General features: G+C 49.8%; 1 protein-coding gene across 2 annotated transcripts; it reads left to right on the forward strand.

Annotated features, from left to right (window-relative positions):
* The first annotated feature begins 8,423 nt into the window (after window positions 1–8,423).
* On the forward strand, window positions 8,424–12,725 carry LOC121450726 (induced myeloid leukemia cell differentiation protein Mcl-1 homolog). 2 transcript variants are annotated; one of them, XM_041655980.1, is made up of 3 exons: window positions 8,445–9,169; window positions 9,453–9,700; window positions 10,382–12,725. In XM_041655980.1, the coding sequence occupies exons 1-3, from the start codon at window positions 8,551–8,553 to the stop codon at window positions 10,496–10,498; spliced, it is 984 nt and encodes a 327-aa protein (XP_041511914.1). In that variant the 5' UTR covers window positions 8,445–8,550; the 3' UTR covers window positions 10,499–12,725. The 2 variants fall into 2 exon arrangements, with proteins under 2 accessions (XP_041511915.1, XP_041511914.1); XM_041655981.1 differs by lacking the exon at window positions 9,453–9,700 and having other exon boundaries at window positions 8,424–9,169.
* Window positions 12,726–17,992: the final 5,267 nt, after the last annotated feature.

Here is a 17,992-nt window from a genome sequence, read left to right on the forward strand (position 1 = left end):
CCAGGGCTTTAGAGAGAGACCCTGTCTCAAAATAAACAAAAACAAAACAAAAAAAGTACCTACCTTTCTTACCATGAGAGGCCATAAGGATAGACCAAGAAAATTGCCTTAGATTAGATTATGTGGAGATGTATTTTTTTCTTTCTTTTTGAGATGATGTGTTACCATACCCAGCAAGTTTTTTGTTGTTTTGTTTTGTTGTAGTTGAGACAGGATCTCACTGTGAAGCCCTGACTGGCCTCAAACTCACAAAGATCCACCTGCCCTGTGTCCCAAGTCTAGGATCAAAGGTGTGCGCCACCACGCAGGACTCCTGCAAGGTCTGTTGATAAAGGTCTAAGCCTGAGGGCTGAGCGAGGCAGAGGCTCCAGTGAGGTGCACGGGGAGTGGGGCTGCAGGCTCCTCTGGGGCACACACACCGTTTTCCTGTGCATCCTTCTTTTTTTTTTTTTTTTTTTTTTTTTTTTGGTTTTTCGAGACAGGGTTTCTCTGTAGCTTTGGAGCCTGTCCTGGAACTAGCTCTCTAGACCAGGCTGGTCTCGAACTCACAGAGATCGGCCTACCTCTGCCTCCCGAGTGCTGGGATTAAAGGCGTGCGCCACCATCGCCCGGCTCTGTGCATCCTTCTTGACTCAGGGGGACCACTTACTTTCCCTAGCCTGTACTTATTTATGCCCTTGGTCACACTTAAGCAACTCAAGCTGTGCAGTCATAGGAAGACCGGAAACAGATGGTTGCTATAGAGACGTCTAAACACACACTGAAACATGCAGCAGGCTGGAGAGCAGTTTCTGGGTTTTGCTTGGACTTACTTTTTTCCCCTCTTGATCTGCTATTTTCCATCTCTTCTCACTTTTTTGTTTTGTTTTGTTTGGAGGGTGTTTTTTGTTGTTTTGTTTTGAGACAGTTTCTCTTGTAGCCCTGGCTGTCGTGGAAGTCACCAGGCTGGCCCTGCCTCCTGAGTGCTGGGATTAAAGGCCACCACTACCGGCTTTTAGTCACATATTTTTTTGTTGTTCTTTTTGGGTTTTTTTTTGGTTTGGTTTTTTTTTTGTTGTTGTTGTTGTTGTTTGGTTTTTTAAGACAGGGTTTCTCTGCAGCTTTAGTGCTGTCCTGGAACTCGCTCTGTAGAGCAGCTGGCCTCGAACTCACAGAGATCCACCTGCCTCTGTCTCCTGAGTGCTGGGATTAAAGGTATGCGCCAGCCACCACCACCCAGCTTTTATGCACATTTTTATATTTTACATTCCTGACCCCCTGTGCTGGTTCCCAACTCCCTAGCACTGACCTGACCACTTCTTTTCCTTTGGAATCACAGTTTATACAGAATTCCTGGGGGTCTGGAAGAGGGAAATTAATAACAGCAAATATAATGAAATACATATATGGAAATAATGAAATCCATTACTTTGCATGCTAAACAACATTTGGAAGCTGGAAGTAGTGGCACAAGCCTTTAATCCTAGCACTTAGGAGGCAGAAGCAGGTGGATCTCTGAGAGTTCCAGGCCAGCCTGGTCTGCAGAGCAAGTTCTAGGACAGTCAGAGCTATGTAGAGACCTTTTCTCAAAACAACTTGGGCTAGCTATGGTGGTACCTTCAATCCCAGCACCACAGAAGCAGTCAGCACAACAGGCTTCAGAGCGACCAAGCCTACATAGTGAACCCCGCTTTGTTTTGTTTTATTAAAAAAAAAAAAACATTAAAGGCCTGGCAATGGTGGCGCACACCTTTAATCCCAGCACTCGGGAGGCAGAGGCAGGCGGATGTTTGTGAGTTCGAGGCCAGCCTGGTCTACAAAGTGAGCTCCAGGACAGCCAGGACTGTTAAACAGAGAAACCCTGAACCCTGTCTTGAAAAACCAACAAGAACAAAAAAAACCAAAGTCAACAAAAAAGCATTAATTAGCCAATAGTTTTGGTGCACACTTTTAATGCCAGCACTGCAGAGGCAGAGACGGGATTCTGTGAGTTGGAGGCCACAGAAGATGTTTCAAACAACTCAGGGCTCTCTATAGTGAGGCCCTGACTCAGAACAAGCGTATGTGGCCTTCCCTACTGGTGGTCTTGACTTTGTAAGTTTCTGACTAATGAACTCACAGCCACTCTCTGGGAATCCCGGATGAACCTAGCCAATGTCCATCATCCTGGCCAGGAATTAATCAAGTTTGCTTCAAATTTGACTAAAAATCAAAAGCATTAATTAACTGGACGTGTTGACTTAGCCTTGCACTCCCAACCCTCAGAGGTAGAGCCAAAGGATCATAAATTCAAGGTCCAGGCAGCAAGATCTCTCAGCATGCAGTCACTCGCTGGAGCCTAGGGGTGTGAGTTCACCCCTGAACCCACAGAGTAGAGTGGGGACTCCCACCCAGTCAGAGGTGCCCTCCTCACACACCCAGTCAGTGGTGCCCTCCTCGCGCGCGCGCACAGTCAGTGGTGCCCTCCTCGCACACACAGCACACTACTGAAAGGACATTCTGGGCTACAGTGAATTTGGGGCTCATTTGGCCTATGTGACCTCGTCTGAAAACAGTCACTCTCGTCTGCCTACGGAAAGGGACAAAGGGAGCAACATTCTTCAGGGTTGTGGCTTTTGCACTACACAAACCCTATTCAAGGGGCCGGCTGCATGCATAGCAGGCTGTTAGTGTACTACTGCAGGGTTTGTTGGTGTGGCATCTACGGAAGCTTTTAGAAGATCAAACACACCAGGCGGTGGTGGCGCATGCCTTTAATCCCAGCACTCGGGAGGCAGAGGCAGGTGGATGTTTGTGAGTTTGAGGCCAGCCTGGTCTACAAGAGCTAGTTTCAGGACAGGCTGCAAAGCTACAGAGAAACCCTGTCTCGAAAAACAAAGAAAGAAAGAAAGAAAGAGAGAGAGAGAGAAAATCAAACACATAATCTTTTTTTTTTTTTTTGTATTTTCTTTCTTTGAGAGGGGGTGAGCAGGGATTTTTTTTTTTTCTTTTCTTTTTTGGTTTGTTCCCATTTAACAGGGTCCCACATAGGCCAAGCTGGATGACCTGGAGCCTCTGAGCCTCTTGTCTCCATCTCTCCAGTCCTGGGATTCCAGGCATATGCTCCCATACCTCATTATGGAACAGGTTAGACCCAGGGCTTCCTGGGTGCTAAGTGAGCGCTCTCCCTGGAGCACCGCTGTGGACAGGTAACTCCACCCCAGAAGCAGGTTAAGAGTTCTTCTCTTCTTCAATTTGATGACCATCTGCAACTAGGCCTGGAAAGCGTATGGACACTGGAGGAAGGAAGAGGGAGGGACAGGAGTTAGGCTTGATAAGGGAGATTGTTTTACCTGTAAAGTGTTCACGGGGAGCCAGTGAGGCTGCTTAGCATGGAGAAGTGCTGCTGCTGAGCCTGACGACCTGGGTTTGAGCCCTGGGACCACCCACATGGTAGAACTCGAGGACCAACACCCACACATTGTCCTCTGCACAGCCTGGATGCATTCAGACTTGTGTAATAAACTTTTAAAAGTTAAAAAGTCTGTTTCAGCTGTGGAACCAAGACACACAGATGTGACTTCCAGTGGGAAACACCGGCAGCAACTAAGATTTTCAAGACAAATCGTCAAGGACTAGTTCCAGAAGTCCTGAGCCCCTTTGTCCATTTCAAGGGGAAAAAAGTAACTTTCTTTTTGCTTTTTCTCTGAGACAGTATCTCACTCTGTGTCCAGACTGGTGTAGAACTCACGATGTAGCCCAGGCTGGCTTTGAACTTCCCATGATCCTCTTGCTCCAGCTTTCTGAGTGCTGAAAGTTTAGACAAGAGCCACCAAGCTTGGGTCTTGGGTTGCAAGCCTATAATGCTAACCCTTGGAAGACTAAAGCAAAGGATTCAGGGCCAGCCTGTGCTACACAATAGCCAGATCCTAACTGAAAGCAAAACAAAAATGTTCAAGGGTCGAGGGTGGAGGCTTAGTAGCAGAGCTCTTGCCTAGCGTGTTTAGATCTCTGGGGTCAGCCTCCTCATGCACACACAAGCTCCCTTCAGAGACAACAAGAACTCCAAGCTAATCCCTAGGAGAAACACAGAATGATGCCTGAGACTTTCTAAAAGACGAATGGTATGGGAAATTCAAAATAAAGGCCGAAGAGCCGCAGAGCCGTAGGTAACAAATTAGAGTGTGGGAATGCACCTCAGCTGGTAGAGTGCTTGCCTAAGAGAATCAGGAAATAGATTCATCCTCGCTACAGAGTGAATGCGGGGCCAGCCCTATCACAAGACGGTGCCTAAAGTTAGAGGACCCGTGCCAGAGCGGATGTCTGTCTGAGAAGAGAGTCCCCGGCCACTGGGACGAAGTTCACAGAGCCAGTGAGCTTGCTTCCTGTGCTCTCATGGACGTCACTATGGTATCACTTAGGCATCCCTAGTCAGTCAGGGCCTTGGGGACGTCTGCTCGCAGCCCCTCCTCAGTCTCTCTCCCGCTGGGGACACAGTCTTTCCTGCGGTGTCTATTTCTTCGTGTCCGACTCCCGTGGAATCGAGATTATCCTTTTACTTAGCAGGCTGCCAAGGCACCTTTTGGTGAATATGTCCCCTGAAATACAACAGCTCAAAAGTCAGGCGTTTTAGGGAGTTAGGACTTGTCAAATATGGCTGAGGCCTAGGGAACTGAAAACAAGACTCCTGGGTTAGGTGGGGCCCTGAATAAATAGTGGCGTTATTTACACGAGGAAGCCCCTTCATCTGGAGGCTCGCACCTCGACCAGAATGCTTGGCGTGTTTGCATCCTGCTCCGCATGACAGTCAGAAAGGCTCTGGAATGTCCTAGCTCTTTTAGAATTCCTTTGCTCAGTGTGCTTGACGGGTTCTGTCGTCACCATCATAGCCGGAAAATCGCCTAGACTACCGGGCGGGGGTGGCGCACGCCTTTGATCCCAGCACTCGAGAGGCAGAGGCAGGTGGATCTCTGAGAGTTCGAGGCTGGCCTGGACTACTGAGCAAGTTCCAGGACAACCAGAACTGTTACACAGGGAAACCCTGTCTTGAAAAAACAAAAATAAAATAAAATAAGGCAGGCAGGGTGGCCCATGTCTGCAATCCACAGTGTTCTGTGGGAGCTCTATGACATGGTCAGAGAACAACCCAAGGGACTCAGTTCTCTCGTCCCGATGTCCCTGGGATCAAACTCAGATCCTCAAGCCTGTTGATCCCCGCACCATCTTCCAGTGTCTTCTCCACTTCCACCCTTCACTGTAGGTCCCTGTCGTTTCTCTTTCTTTGGGATATTTTTTTCTATATCATCAAGGTTGGCCTCAAAGTCACAGTTATCCTCCTGCCTCTGCCTCTGAGTGCTGGGATTAACAGCTTGTGGCTCCAGGCCCAGCTTTCATGCTGGTGTTCAGTCCTCAATTTAGATATCAGTTCTACCGCACTACCACACAAAAACAGGTCGGACTACCCACGGCGTCAACTTCACCTCAAAGGACGTCAATAGTTCTCCCTGTAGCATTCAGTGCAGTATCAGTATCTTCAGCCTTGTGAGTCATGATAGGGCAGAGGCATAGCTCACACGCAGCCTAAGGAGTTCCCAGTCAAATCGAATTCTTGACTTCAGTGCAAAAAGGAATTTCAGAATAAGCCAATATTAAGCCAAGTTGGAGTTAGATATTTTAACATAGATTTTTTTTTTTCTGTTTGTTTTTGGAGACAGAGTCTCACTATAGTCCTGGTTGGCCTGGAACTCAGAATTCCTGTCTCCACCTCCAGAATGCTGGGATTGGATTTTGTTTTGTTTTGAACATGTTTGAGATAGGCTTTCAGGTAGCCAAGCCTTGGAGTCATTACATAACAAGATGACCTTTGACCCCCATCTTCCTGCCTCTGCCTGTCAAGTGCAGGGATGACAGGCGTGAGTCGCCACTCCTGGCACAGCGTTTGTTTTTGTTTGTTTCTGAGAGACAGACCTCTTTCTCCGTAGGCCTGTCCCTGTCTGAGCGTGCTGGCTCACGGTGTGCACAGTCATCTAGAGCAGTGTCATCTGCCTGCTGTATCCCAGAACAAGTCCTCCTTCATCCCTTCTGTCGATTCATCCTAACCCATTATAGCCACGAAACTGAATTAGCGTACACACTGACTATGGTAGTATCAGGTTTCCCGACTGCCTACGACAGTCCAAATCGATACTAGGGCTGTGGCGCACACGCCTTGGAGGCAGAAGCAGAATTAATTAGTTCAAGGCTATCTTCAGCTACACAGCAAGTTTGAGGCCAGACTAGGTTACGTGTTACCCTATCTCAAAAAAAAAAACGTTATTTTTAAAATATTTTTATGGTTTATTTAACTTTATTTTATGTGCATTGGTGTGAAGCTGTCAGATCCCCTGCATCTGGATCTTCAGACAGTTGTGAGCTGCCATGTGGGTGCTGGGAATTGAACCCAGGTCACTGTGGAAGAGCAGTCAGTGCTCTTAACCACTGAGCCATCTCTCCAGCCCCCTCAAAAAAACTTTAAAAGGGGCCTCTTGAGATGGCTCAGGGGTTAAGCCCCAGCACCTAAGTCTGGTGGCTCACAATCCCTGTAATGCCTCTGACTTCCAAATGCACCTGCACACATGTGCACAAACACACACACACACATATATTTAGAGACCGGGTTTCTCTGTAGCTTTGGAGCCTGTCCTGGAACTCGAGCCAGGCTGGCCTCACACTCACACTGAGCTGCCTGTCTCTGCCCCCCAAGTGCTGGGACCAAATATGTGAATATATGAAATTTTAAATTCAGACAGAGTGTGGCAGCTCATACTCCCAGAATGTAGCCGACTGAAGCAGGAAGATAGCCTCCAACCTGGGCAAAACTCTCTTCCCTAAAGCCTTCCTCTGGCCACCTAGCCCGCAGGGTTTTTCTAACCCCAGCACTCCAGTTGACGAAGCCCCCTCACCCCGCACTTCACACTGTGCTGGTTGTGCAGGAGGAGACGTTTCTTACAGAAGCGGTCCTTAGTCACTACGATTACAAAGTGCTTCTCTCCACACTCCCTGCCACATCCTACAAAACCGGGCTTCTAGATCCTGCTTTCAAGCAGTCGGATGTTTCCCTGGCTTCTTACTAAGCTGTGGTTTAACACTGACATGCTCAGTGGAGGTCTCAGGAGTCGGCTCTCGCCTTTCACCACGTGGGTTCCAGGTAAAGAACCAGGTCCTCAGGCTGGCGCCAAGTGTCTTTACTTACTGGCCCATCTCCCCAGTCCTGAAATGAAAGGTGTGCACGGGGTTTGGAACCCGGGGTTTTCTGTTAGGCAAGCGCCCTAGCAATTAAGCCATATTCCTAGCCTGCAATTTTTGTTTTGTTTTGTTAGAGCCTGGGTCTCACTATGTAACTGTGGCTGGCTTGGAACTTGCTATGTAGATCAGGTGTCTTAAAAAAAAAAAAAAAAAAAGACAGGGTTTCTCTGTGTAACAGTCCTAGTTGTGCTGGAACTAGCTCTTGAATTCACAGAGATCCGCCTGCCTCTGCCTCCTGAGTTGGGATTAAAGATGTGCGCCGCTACTGCCCGGTGGTCTCCACCTTCTTATGAGATGCTGGGGACCAACTGAGTTACACCCTTAGTGGTCATAAGTGACTGTTTAGAGCAAGCTCATTAGGTAGCCAAGTCTAATCTTCCGAGTGTCCTGCCTCTACCTCCTCAGGGCTAGACAAGCTCTCTACCAACTGAGCTACAGGCCCAGCCACCATAAATGATTCGCTTTTAGACTTTATTCTTTGTGTGTGGCGGTGAGGAGCTGGGCTCTTGTGGCAGCCATTGGAACTCTGTGAGGCTGGCTCGCTGCTTCCGAATTCAGGTCTTCGGGTTTGCGGTTCAGTGACACAAGTCTGAATCTTTTCAGAGGCTCCACATAAATAACTCTTTAATAGTGGTCCGTGAAGCGTCCTCATTTTTGAAACATAGTAGAAAAATGACACAGGTCTCCCATAGCGTGCTCCTATTTACTCAAATCTTCTATCCTCCCCGTTCCTTTTCCCTCTATTTCTAAGCGAATCAATGGTTTCGAGTTAGGTGTGGTTCAGGGAAGGGCTGGAGAGATGCCTGGGCGGTTAAGAGCCCTGGCTGCTCTTTCAGGACTCGGGTTCGACTCCCAGCACCCACATGGAGGCACACAACCACTAATAATAATAATAATAATTTAAAAAGTGGTATGGTTTAAAAACGAAGCGCATGGGGCAAGCCTGTCATACCAGCACGAGAAAGGCTAAGGCAGGACTAGCTAATGTCTGGGACAGCCTGGACATCAAACCCTGGCACAAGCAGGGACCCGGAGCAGAGGCGCACAGGGCGGAAGGAACGCGCGCGCCGCTAGTCGGGTCGTTATGTAGCCGGCGTGCGCAGCCGGGCCGGAAGAGCCGCGGTCCACGTCCGGCGAGGCTCTCCGGAAGCCACGCCCCTTTCCCTTTTACGGTAAGACCCCCGCTTGCGTCAGAGCGGCCCTAAGGCGGCGGCCGGTTCCAGCCTGGCCCACTCCTGACTTCCGCCAGCCTCGAGTCTGGAGTCGCGGCCTTCCCCGCTCTCGTCCCCTCTCCTGCGGCGTCCGATCATGTTTGGCCTGCGGAAAAACGCGGTGATCGGCCTGAACCTGTACTGCGGCGGCGCCAGCCTCGGCGCGGCCGGCGGTTCTCCGGCGGGGGCGCGCCTGATGGCCGAGGAGGCCAAGGCGCGGCGCGAGGGGGGAGGGGAGGCCGCCCTGCTGCCCGGCGCGCGGGTGGTCGCTCGGCCGCCGCCCGTGGGCGCGGAGGACCCCGACGTCACCGCGTCGCCCGAGAGGCGGCTGCTGCGGGCGCCCGGCCTCCTGGCCGTGCCGCGGGGGGAGCTGGCCGCGCCGGCCGCCGCCATCATGCCCGGTGAGGAGGAGCTGGACGGCTGCGAGCCCGAGGCGCTCGGCAAGCGGCCGGCTGTGCTGCCCCTGCGGGAGCGCGGGAACCCGGCGGCCGCCGACGGCTCGCTGCCCTCCACGCCGCCGCCGGCCGAGGAGGAGGAGGAGGACGAGCTGTACCGCCAGTCGCTGGAGATCATCTCGCGCTACCTGCGGGAGCAGGCGGCCGGCGCCAAGGACGCGAAGCCGCTGGGCGAGGCGGGCGCCTCGGGCCGGAGGGCGCTGGAGACCCTGCGGCGCGTGGGCGACGGGGTGCAGCGCAACCACGAGACGGCCTTCCAGGGTAAGCGGCGCCCGGGGCGGGGCGGGGCGGGCCGGGCCGTGCGGGAAGAGCCCGGGCGAGCTGGCTCCGCACCCGGCGTGTTCTGGCCGTGAGTCATTGTTTCCGCCCATCTGGCAGTTGGGTTCAAAAGCCGGAAAGGGTGGGATGTCAATGTCGGCGTGGGGTCCGCCTGAGCCCTCCAGAGCCGGCAGAGCCGAGTCCCCTCGCCGTGGGTGGGCAGGGGTCATGGCCGGCTGCAGCAGACAAAGGAGGCCTTGAGGTTGCGTGCTTTTCTCCCTCTCAGGCATGCTTCGGAAACTGGACATTAAAAACGAAGACGATGTCAAATCTTTTTCTCGAGTGATGGTCCATGTTTTCAAAGATGGCGTAACAAACTGGGGCAGGATTGTGACTCTTATTTCTTTCGGTGCCTATGTGGCCAAACATTTGAAGAGCATAAACCAGGAAAACTGCATCGAACCATTAGCAGAAAGTATCACAGATGTTCTTGTCCGATCAAAACGGGACTGGCTTGTCAAACAAAGAGGCTGGGTAAGTTTGCCTTACGGTTTAAAGGGGCCGTGGAGTGGATGGAAATGGGGTGCAGGACTTAGTGAAGGTGGAGGCAGCTAAAGGTTTTTACAAAGCTACCGGTTCCAGATCTATGTACCTCTGGTTGCTTAACGTTGGACGTTGTAAGGGGGGAGAGGGTCCAAAGAAAAAGTGGTATGGAGGTCTTGAACTGTACCAGAAGGTCTTGTATTCTGTAGGTTCTTCTAAGTCAGTTGGGTGATCTTCAGAGCAGTGGATTTGAAACCTTGAAGAAGGGACCCCTGCGATGACTAAACTTACATTCCCTGTAGGCCCTCATTTTAATCCAATGGAGACGGGGTAGAGCCTGCAGCTTAGATGTTTTAATACCCAAAGAGCTCTGGTGTGAAGTGTGCTCAACCTCATTAGGAAACACTGACCCACGGGAGAGATGCTTCCGGGGGCTCTGAAGAGTGGTAGCGTTTGTCTGCTGGGGCCCTCAATTCTTGTTCACCTTGTGCAGTACAGCTGTGAGCTAGTCTAACTCACCGGAAACTCCAGACACGGCTCTTGCATCCTGGGAATATTTGATAGTTGGTTCGCCATTGTTTCGGGGAATATTTTAATTCATCCTTTCTCTGTATTAGTGTCACAACGGCAGAAACCCATACTTGAAAAATGTGCTTTTCTTTTGTTTTCTAGGATGGGTTTGTGGAGTTCTTCCACGTGCAGGACCTAGAAGGCGGCATCAGAAATGTGCTGCTGGCCTTCGCGGGTGTGGCTGGAGTGGGGGCTGGGCTGGCCTATCTGATAAGATAGCCTTGGGAGTGCTAGGTGTCTCTTAACTCCAGCCACCAAACTGCGTGCTTCTGTGAAAACCAGTGTATTTATGAAGTTGGACTTGAAGCTGCCCCGGCTTTTAACAATCCAGGAGTTCCACTCTAGCAACATAGCCAGAAATAAAGCAAGTGGCTACAGGATTGTGGCCAACAAGAATAAATACATGGGGAAAGTGCTCCCTCTTGAAGAGTTACTATCTGAAAGAAGCAAAGTTTTCACTCAGCAGACTTTGGGAGGCCATGGAGGAGGACTTGTAGATTGGATGGAAGTGGTTAGAAGGACAGACTTGATTTCCTTGTCCTGAACAGAGTGGCCAGTCGTCAGGCTAGTCATAGAGCTCAATAAATACGCAGAATCCACCACTCTCTGTAGTGTCGCAAAGAAGCACTAACAATGACGGTGACCTGTGCAAATGGATGTGAGCTGCAAGTAAGAAACTGACTGGAAGCCACAGGAGTGCACGAGAATGTGAAGGGAGGCAGGCGCCCGCGATCTCCCAGGTGTGCTTGTTGACAAAGCCCACGTGCTCAGGATGTGTAGGCCTGTCTACTTTGGCTTGGTTTGGATGATTCTTAAGTTTATTAGCCTAGTAATGGCCAAAAGTACTTGACTAAGCTTCCACTAATTAGTTACAAAACTGAAAAGCCTCAATTTTTAAGAGAAACAACATATAAAATGTATTTGTCTGTAAAAATTGTATATATTTTTACAGAAAGTCTATTTCTTTGAATATAAAAGAGGGAAGGCTCTGATTTAGTTTTTCCATACCCTTTTGAAAAGATTTGCAACTTGTAGTTAAAATCTATTTCTTACAGCTTTTTAGAACTTTGTCATGACCAGTACTAGAGACAGAACCAGCTGTGCATGCACTGGCTGTAGTAAGGCAAATCAGATTCACAACTATGCAGGCTTAATTTTCCAGTCTGATTTTGTATTGCAGGTAGATCTAAGGCATTTGACCCCCCCAGTGACTTACTAAATTGTAAAGTGGTTTGGGAATTCAGGCTAGAGTCATAACCATGGTGCTATTCACAGGCTTACTTGTTTAATACAAATTTAAGCCTGGTGTTGTCAATAAAACAAGTATGTATTTCTTTTCTACTAATGATTGCCAAGCTTTGTTTTGAATTTCTGTGTTGGTTTCTCTAGGTGTCCCACTGTTATATAGAATTAACCATTCTTAAATCCTGACTTGTGTTGCTCCCTCTGGTCCCTCTACAGATAGAATCGAGGTCCACATTTCCTCTTTGGAGCCCCCATTCTCACCCCCCAACTAGGAACTTAAGTCATCTCCCTCCTGTCAATCAGCAGAGCTTTGTCTCCTTAGAGGCTTTGAGGCCTTTGACCAACAGGAGCAATGTGGGTAGTATCAAAAGTCACAGCTTTAACTGTCCCAGAGTGAGTATGCTCACTTAAATTTAGAGAAAGGAGGGTTTTGTTAAGCCTCAGTTATCTGAAAGCTGACTGGTAAACTGGAGGAGGTTGTTTGAGCTGTGGTCATTGGAAAGCTTCAGTCTCAGAGTGTGACCTTCAGTCAGGACTGCAGATAAAAATAGGCACGAATCAGGTGACTAGGAATGCGATGGGGAAGAAGTGCCCTGCCTGTCCAGCCCAGCCCGAGATCATCTTGTTGGAGCTGTTTGTACCTATGTATTTATCCTTGGTTATAAATTGCTTATTTATGTTTATCTCTTGGAATTAAAAGCACTTTACGTAGTTTGACCCTACAGGTTAAGGTGCCTAGAAGGCGCGCTCCCATATCCAGTTGTGGAAGTTTGTGTTTGTACCGGTCTGCTCCTAGTGGGCTGTTCTGGTTCCAGGGCCATGCAGACTTGGAGAGCCCAAGTGGTTGAGAAAAGGGGTTTATTTGGAGGGAGAAGAGGCACGGTCCAAGTGCTGCAGGGCTGCCTAGCTGCATAGTTGAGACGCCCTCCAGAGTGAAGGGGGAGGGGCTGCTGGAAAGATAGCTCGCAGCAAACTTGTCTTACACTTCTCAGGGAAAACCATACTGTCTTCAAGCATCCATGTACATTCTAGCTGGGGTGGTGAACACCTTCAATCTGGTAGAAACAGCATTTTTAACACCTGTTCCCAAAAGGGTTAGGACCAACTGCAAGTTAATGTGGGTTGTAAAAAATGTGTTTCCCTAACTTCTGTTTCTTCTCTTAAGGAAAAAAAAAATAAACCTTTTTTTTTCTCCTCCAAAGTAAGGTGTGGTATATGGGTCTTTTCTTATCGCCTTCCTTCCTCATTATGCAAGTCTCTTTAGGGAAGTCAGCTGAGCAATGCGTGTAAGTGAACTAAAAACAAAAGTTAAAGTCAATTTGCCTCATAGCAAAGGGGCAGAGAGCCTGTATGCCAATCTGGAGTTTTGTGTGTTGCACTACTTAAACTAGGCCCGCCCTTTTCTGTGTTGGAGGAGAATGCTTTTTGATCTCCTTTAAGACGGCCAGAAAGTAGCCCAGGCTGGACAGTCTTCACCGCTAAACTCCGCTCTCAGCATCACACTGCTTTTATATCTAAGTTCAAGGCTGACCCTGAGCTTCTCATGCTCCTGCCTCCACCTCTGGTCTGCTTTAGCTGAGATGTGTGTGCCTTGTTAGGGTGCTGTATCCCAACCTGCCCCTGCAAGGAGTGCACCCTAGGGAGCTTTTCTCCCCTGCTCCCCAAGCTCTGGGAGTAAACCCAGGACCTTGTGTGTAGTAGGCAGGCTCTTCACTGAGCCTCTCTCAAGCACAGGATCTCAGCTATGCAACTCTGGGCCCCAGGATTTGGTGGTGCAGTGCTTTGAGGTCCTTGTTAATGCACAGATCAAAAGCTGTCTTACCTTGTGAGTTACTAAGTATCGGTGTTGCATGTAAACAATTTTCCCTCCTGAGCTCAAACTCAGGCCTGGTGGCAAGTGCCCCTACCCACTGCGCCATCTCACCAGGGTGATAGGGTGTTGTGTTCGTTTGTTTTTAGTATGGAAGGGTTCACAAAGCAGTGACTCCACCACCTCCACCCTGCTTTTGAGATGAACAAGATTATTCCCCTGAGGTTTTAGTTGTTAGCTGTCAGTGCCACTCCTTCCAAGGAGGTGAGACTAAGCCAGTTTGAAGAACTGTCCTGCCTTTGTTGTCAAATGCCTTGAAAGGGAGCCGAATCACCATGGAAATGTGCAAATTTGAGGTTTGCATAACTGGTTTTCAGCCACAAACACTAAATCAAGCAAACAGCATCCCCTATCTTCTACTCAGTTTTGTCTGTTTAAACATCTGTTCCGTCTTCCATGGGCTTCGTCACCAGATGACAGTAACTTTTTACTGGTTTGCCCCCCCCTTCCCCCACACGTGGTTTCACTGTGTAGCCCTGGCTTTCCTGGAACTCACTCTAGACCAGGCTGCCTTAGAACGCAGAGATAACGCCTGTCCCTGCCTCCTGAGTGGTAGGATTAAAGGCCTGCACTGCCACCGCCTATCAGTAACAAAATTGCTTTGTGCTGGGCCTAGTTGCTGAGGCATAAGTACTGCCTGGAGATCAAGGCCAACGGGCTACGAAATAGTGTATGGAGGGGTGTATCTTTGAGACTGGGAGCCCTAACTGGTCTTGCAGAGGGCCTACCTTCAGTTCCCAGGGTCCGAGTTTGACAAGTTACCGTAGTAACCAGCTTCAGGAGATGTGATGCCTCTTGGCCTTGAGCCCTGTTCACACAGACACAAAGGGACTGTGCTTTAACGACTAGTACACACAAGGTTCCGAGTTTGACTCCATGTTGAGACAGTGGCACCCAAGGAAGGGTAAGATTAACATGCTAAATCTTGCTTGGTACACCAGCAGGATTGCATCGGGTCCAAGGCAAGCCGTGCTACGTAACAAGCCACTGGAAAGAGACAGGCCCCCAAAGTTTGACTGGGTTAAGTTTTGCTTAGTACTGTTCTTGGTGATGCTTTGGAAGTTTTGTTTGTTTTTAGTTATTTTTGATACAAGACCTAGGCTTGCATTGAACTTTGGATACTCGTGCCTTGTCCTTCTGTGTCACCATGGTGAGCCCCATGGGTGCCTATGATGTGAAGCTGCTTCTGTGCACTGTGCCTTTACCCTCAAACCTCGAATGGAGCAGTTCCTGTAGGGCACCAGGGGAGGCTGAGGTCAGGCAGGGCCGCTTCACCGCCACACACAAGGACGCCCAAGACTCGAGAGGTCCACGGAGAACCAGTGTTCAAGGTCAGCCTTTGGGATTTGGAATCTGGTGTAGGTTGCCTGAGAACTTGTTTGGGAAAACATTAAAAAGTGGGTGTGGTGGCGCATATCTTAATTCTGCCCGCCACTTAGGAGGGGTGTAAGCCAACCAGGACTCTTGCTCAATGCGTAACCTAAGTCACTAGAGGGGCACACAACTCAGCCACCCTGGTGTGTGGCACAACTAATGTTCAGTTCTCTTTTGCTTCTTACTGTGCAGGCCCAACTTCTGGCCTCCTGCCTCTGCCCCTCAGGTGCCAGCCTCGGAACCCAGGGCCTCCTGAGTACGAGGCAAGCCGGCAGACAGCCACCCAGCCCTTTCGTTTTCAGCTCTTGTGCGGGTAAGGGGTGCTGGAGTTTAAACGAGAGCCTCCAGTACTGAGTGAGCTTCTGCTGAGCCGCACCTGCTGGCCCGAGAACCAGGTCATCTGTTGCCCCAGAATTTTCTTTCCAAGTTGGGGTGTTGCTCATTTGTTAGGGTGGATGTTGAACCTTTGCAAGGTCCTGAGTTCAGTCTTCTGCACCCCACTCTCCCCCTGCCCCTCCCCCCCACTTCCTGAAACTTAGTGGCACCCTAGTCCCGGCTGGGATCCAATTTGGGTTGATAGTCTTAGCCTCTCAAAGTTCTGGCATGAACTGGCCAGAAGGCCAGCCTAAGAACTTTCTCTAAAGTAAGTTTTGGTAACAGAGTTAGAGTGGAAAGAGTGTCATTGGTGTGGCGGGGCTCCAGCCGGATGCCTGAAGCAGGGCACTTCCTGCAGAAAGAATGTTGTAGGGCTGGCTCCTAGCTTCACTTGTTCAGCGGAGTTCTGCCTTCAGGGGCCCTGGCCCCCACCCCCACCCCAGTGCCTTCACTGGAGAGTTGAAAACTTGGTTCTGTCTCAGTTCACAGTAGTTACAGTGTTAGTGTTGCTTATCTCAGTTATGTGAAGCATCTGGAAGGGGGAGGGGCATCCTCCCGAGGCTGCTGAGTCAAACAGCTCTTGAGAATTGAGTGGGGGTTTTGTTTTTTTTTCCTCTGAGGGCGGGGTGGGGGGGTTCCGAGACTGGGTTTCTGTGTAACAGGGCTGGCTGTCCTGTAACTTGCTCTGTGGATCGCCAGCCTCTGCCCCTTGAGTGGAGTGCTGGGATTAAAGGTTTGTGCCACCACACCAGGCATTTTTGTTTTGCTTTGAGACCAAGAGTCACTGTGTTGCCCTTCCCTGGGATGGGAGAAGGGACTGACCCCGGGTCAGTAATTCTTCACTGATGATCTGAGCCGGGGCTAGCCTTAGACTCCCTCATTAATCGAGGCTGCCCTTGAATTTCTGACCCTCCTGTCTCACCTCTCAGGTGCTGAGGTTATAGCCTGTACTGCTGCTCCAGGCTACGCATGAATAATGAGGAAGAACTGAAGTCTTTCTATAGCCCTGACTGACTTGTGAATCTATGTGTAGACCAGACTGGCCTCGAACTTGCATTCATCTTCCCACCTCTACCTCCCACGTGTGTTAGCTTTGTAGTTCTACAAAATAATAATAGTTCCTGACAGCTGGGGAGTGTGTCAGAGCCCCCTAAGTCCACTGGCCCTAAGGTGACCACAGCCAACTTTATAGCGATTTGAAAACTGTGAAGTTTTGTTTTGCCTTTTCATTTGTTTAGGAGTGTTTTTAGTTTGTTTTCTTCTTGAGATTCTCTTTTATGGGGAGGGGGTGCACGCCTTTAATCCCAGCACTCCGGAGCCAGAAGCAGGCGGATCTTTGTGAATTCGAGGCCAGCCTGGTCTACAAGAGTTAGTTCCAGGACAGGCTCCAAAGTTACAGAGAAACCCTGTCTCGAAAAACAAAAGATTCTATTTTATTTATTTTAGTTTTTGAGACAGATTCTCACTATGTAGCTCTGGCTGGCCCCGAACTTGCTATGTAGATCAGGCTGGCTCAAACATGAGATCCCGTGCCCCAGCCTCCCAGGTGCTAGGATTTGGAGCATGTGCCACTGCATCCTGCTCCAGTTTTGACATGGGGCCTCACTATTTAGCCTTAGCTGGCTGGGAACTTGCTGTAAGTAGACCATGTTAGCCTTGAACTCCCAGAGAGCTGTCTCCCAAGTGTTGGGACTAAGGTTTCTGGCCCAGCCTGATTTGGTTTCTTTTAGTTACCTGTATACAGGAAGTTATGCACTTGTGAAGTGTGTTGGGTCCCTTGGAGCTGCACCTCCAGGCATTTGCAAACCGTTACAGATTCTGTTGTAAACTCTGGGACGCAGACCCTGGATTTTTCCGGAACTCTTAAGGCTGAGTCCTCACCAGCCCCAAAGAGTCTAGTCTGCAGTTTTACTTTTTCTTTCGGGGTAGTCATGCAGAGTGCTATATAGTCTGGTGATTGTGGACGTCAGCTTCTGCCCTTCAGGATACGACCCCCGCGGTCTGCCCAGTGGCCTGTGGGAGTGCAGTATACAGACTAGCTGTATTACTTCAGACATCCTTGTGCCACGGGCTCGGTCTTCCCAATGCTGGAGTTACTGCCGAGTCCTTATCTAACGTTCTCGGGAACAGCTGGTTGTGCTCGAGCCTGAACACCAGCGAGTTCACCTCAGACTCTCAGCCAGGGAGAGCAGGTGTGTTTCTAACAGGACCAAGAGCACTCTGCAGAACAAACCTTAGTAAGAACAGCCCTTGGAAGTTACTAAATGCATGGTGTCTCCTGTTCTTCTTAATCTCGTTCCCGTGGGAGACTCAATTACTGCCCTTCCCATCCTGATTCAGAAAACCAGTTGGCTCTGGCTGCCCAGACTTCCCCACAGACTGCATTTTTCTTGCCCATGAGCTCATTGTTTTGGCTTCTTTGCCAGCCTGTTGGGGATCTGGGCTTCTGGTCCCCTGACTGGCTGGGGCTGCATTCCATTCAGAATTTCCCCACCCCCACTTGGTGTGATCACATGTGTGTTTGTTTATTCCAGTTAGCCTGGAACAAGGTGTGCTGGGAAAGAAGCCAAGAAAATAGTCACAAAAAAAGCTTCAGTGTTAGTATTATCCTGGATTGGAGAGGTTTGCAGCCTTTTTGAAGAATATGGTTTGCTGTGTGTACTAGGTGGTCTCAAACTCGTGGGGGTCTCTGCCTTAGCCACCACCATGCCTAGCATGTTCTTTCTGAATCTCCTCTACCTAGATCTGCCCTACAGCCTTTGCTGTGTGCCTTCAGTGTGCCTGGAGCAGTCTCTGCCTTGGACATGGGGTGGGGGGACAGCTGGGCTGCCACAGAGAAGCAGCTGTTA

The sequence above is a fragment of the Microtus oregoni genome, unplaced genomic scaffold (assembly GCF_018167655.1).
Source record: "Microtus oregoni isolate MIOR12 unplaced genomic scaffold, Mior012 000007F_ref0000211, whole genome shotgun sequence".
In the NCBI taxonomy this organism is placed as follows: domain Eukaryota; kingdom Metazoa; phylum Chordata; class Mammalia; order Rodentia; family Cricetidae; genus Microtus; species Microtus oregoni.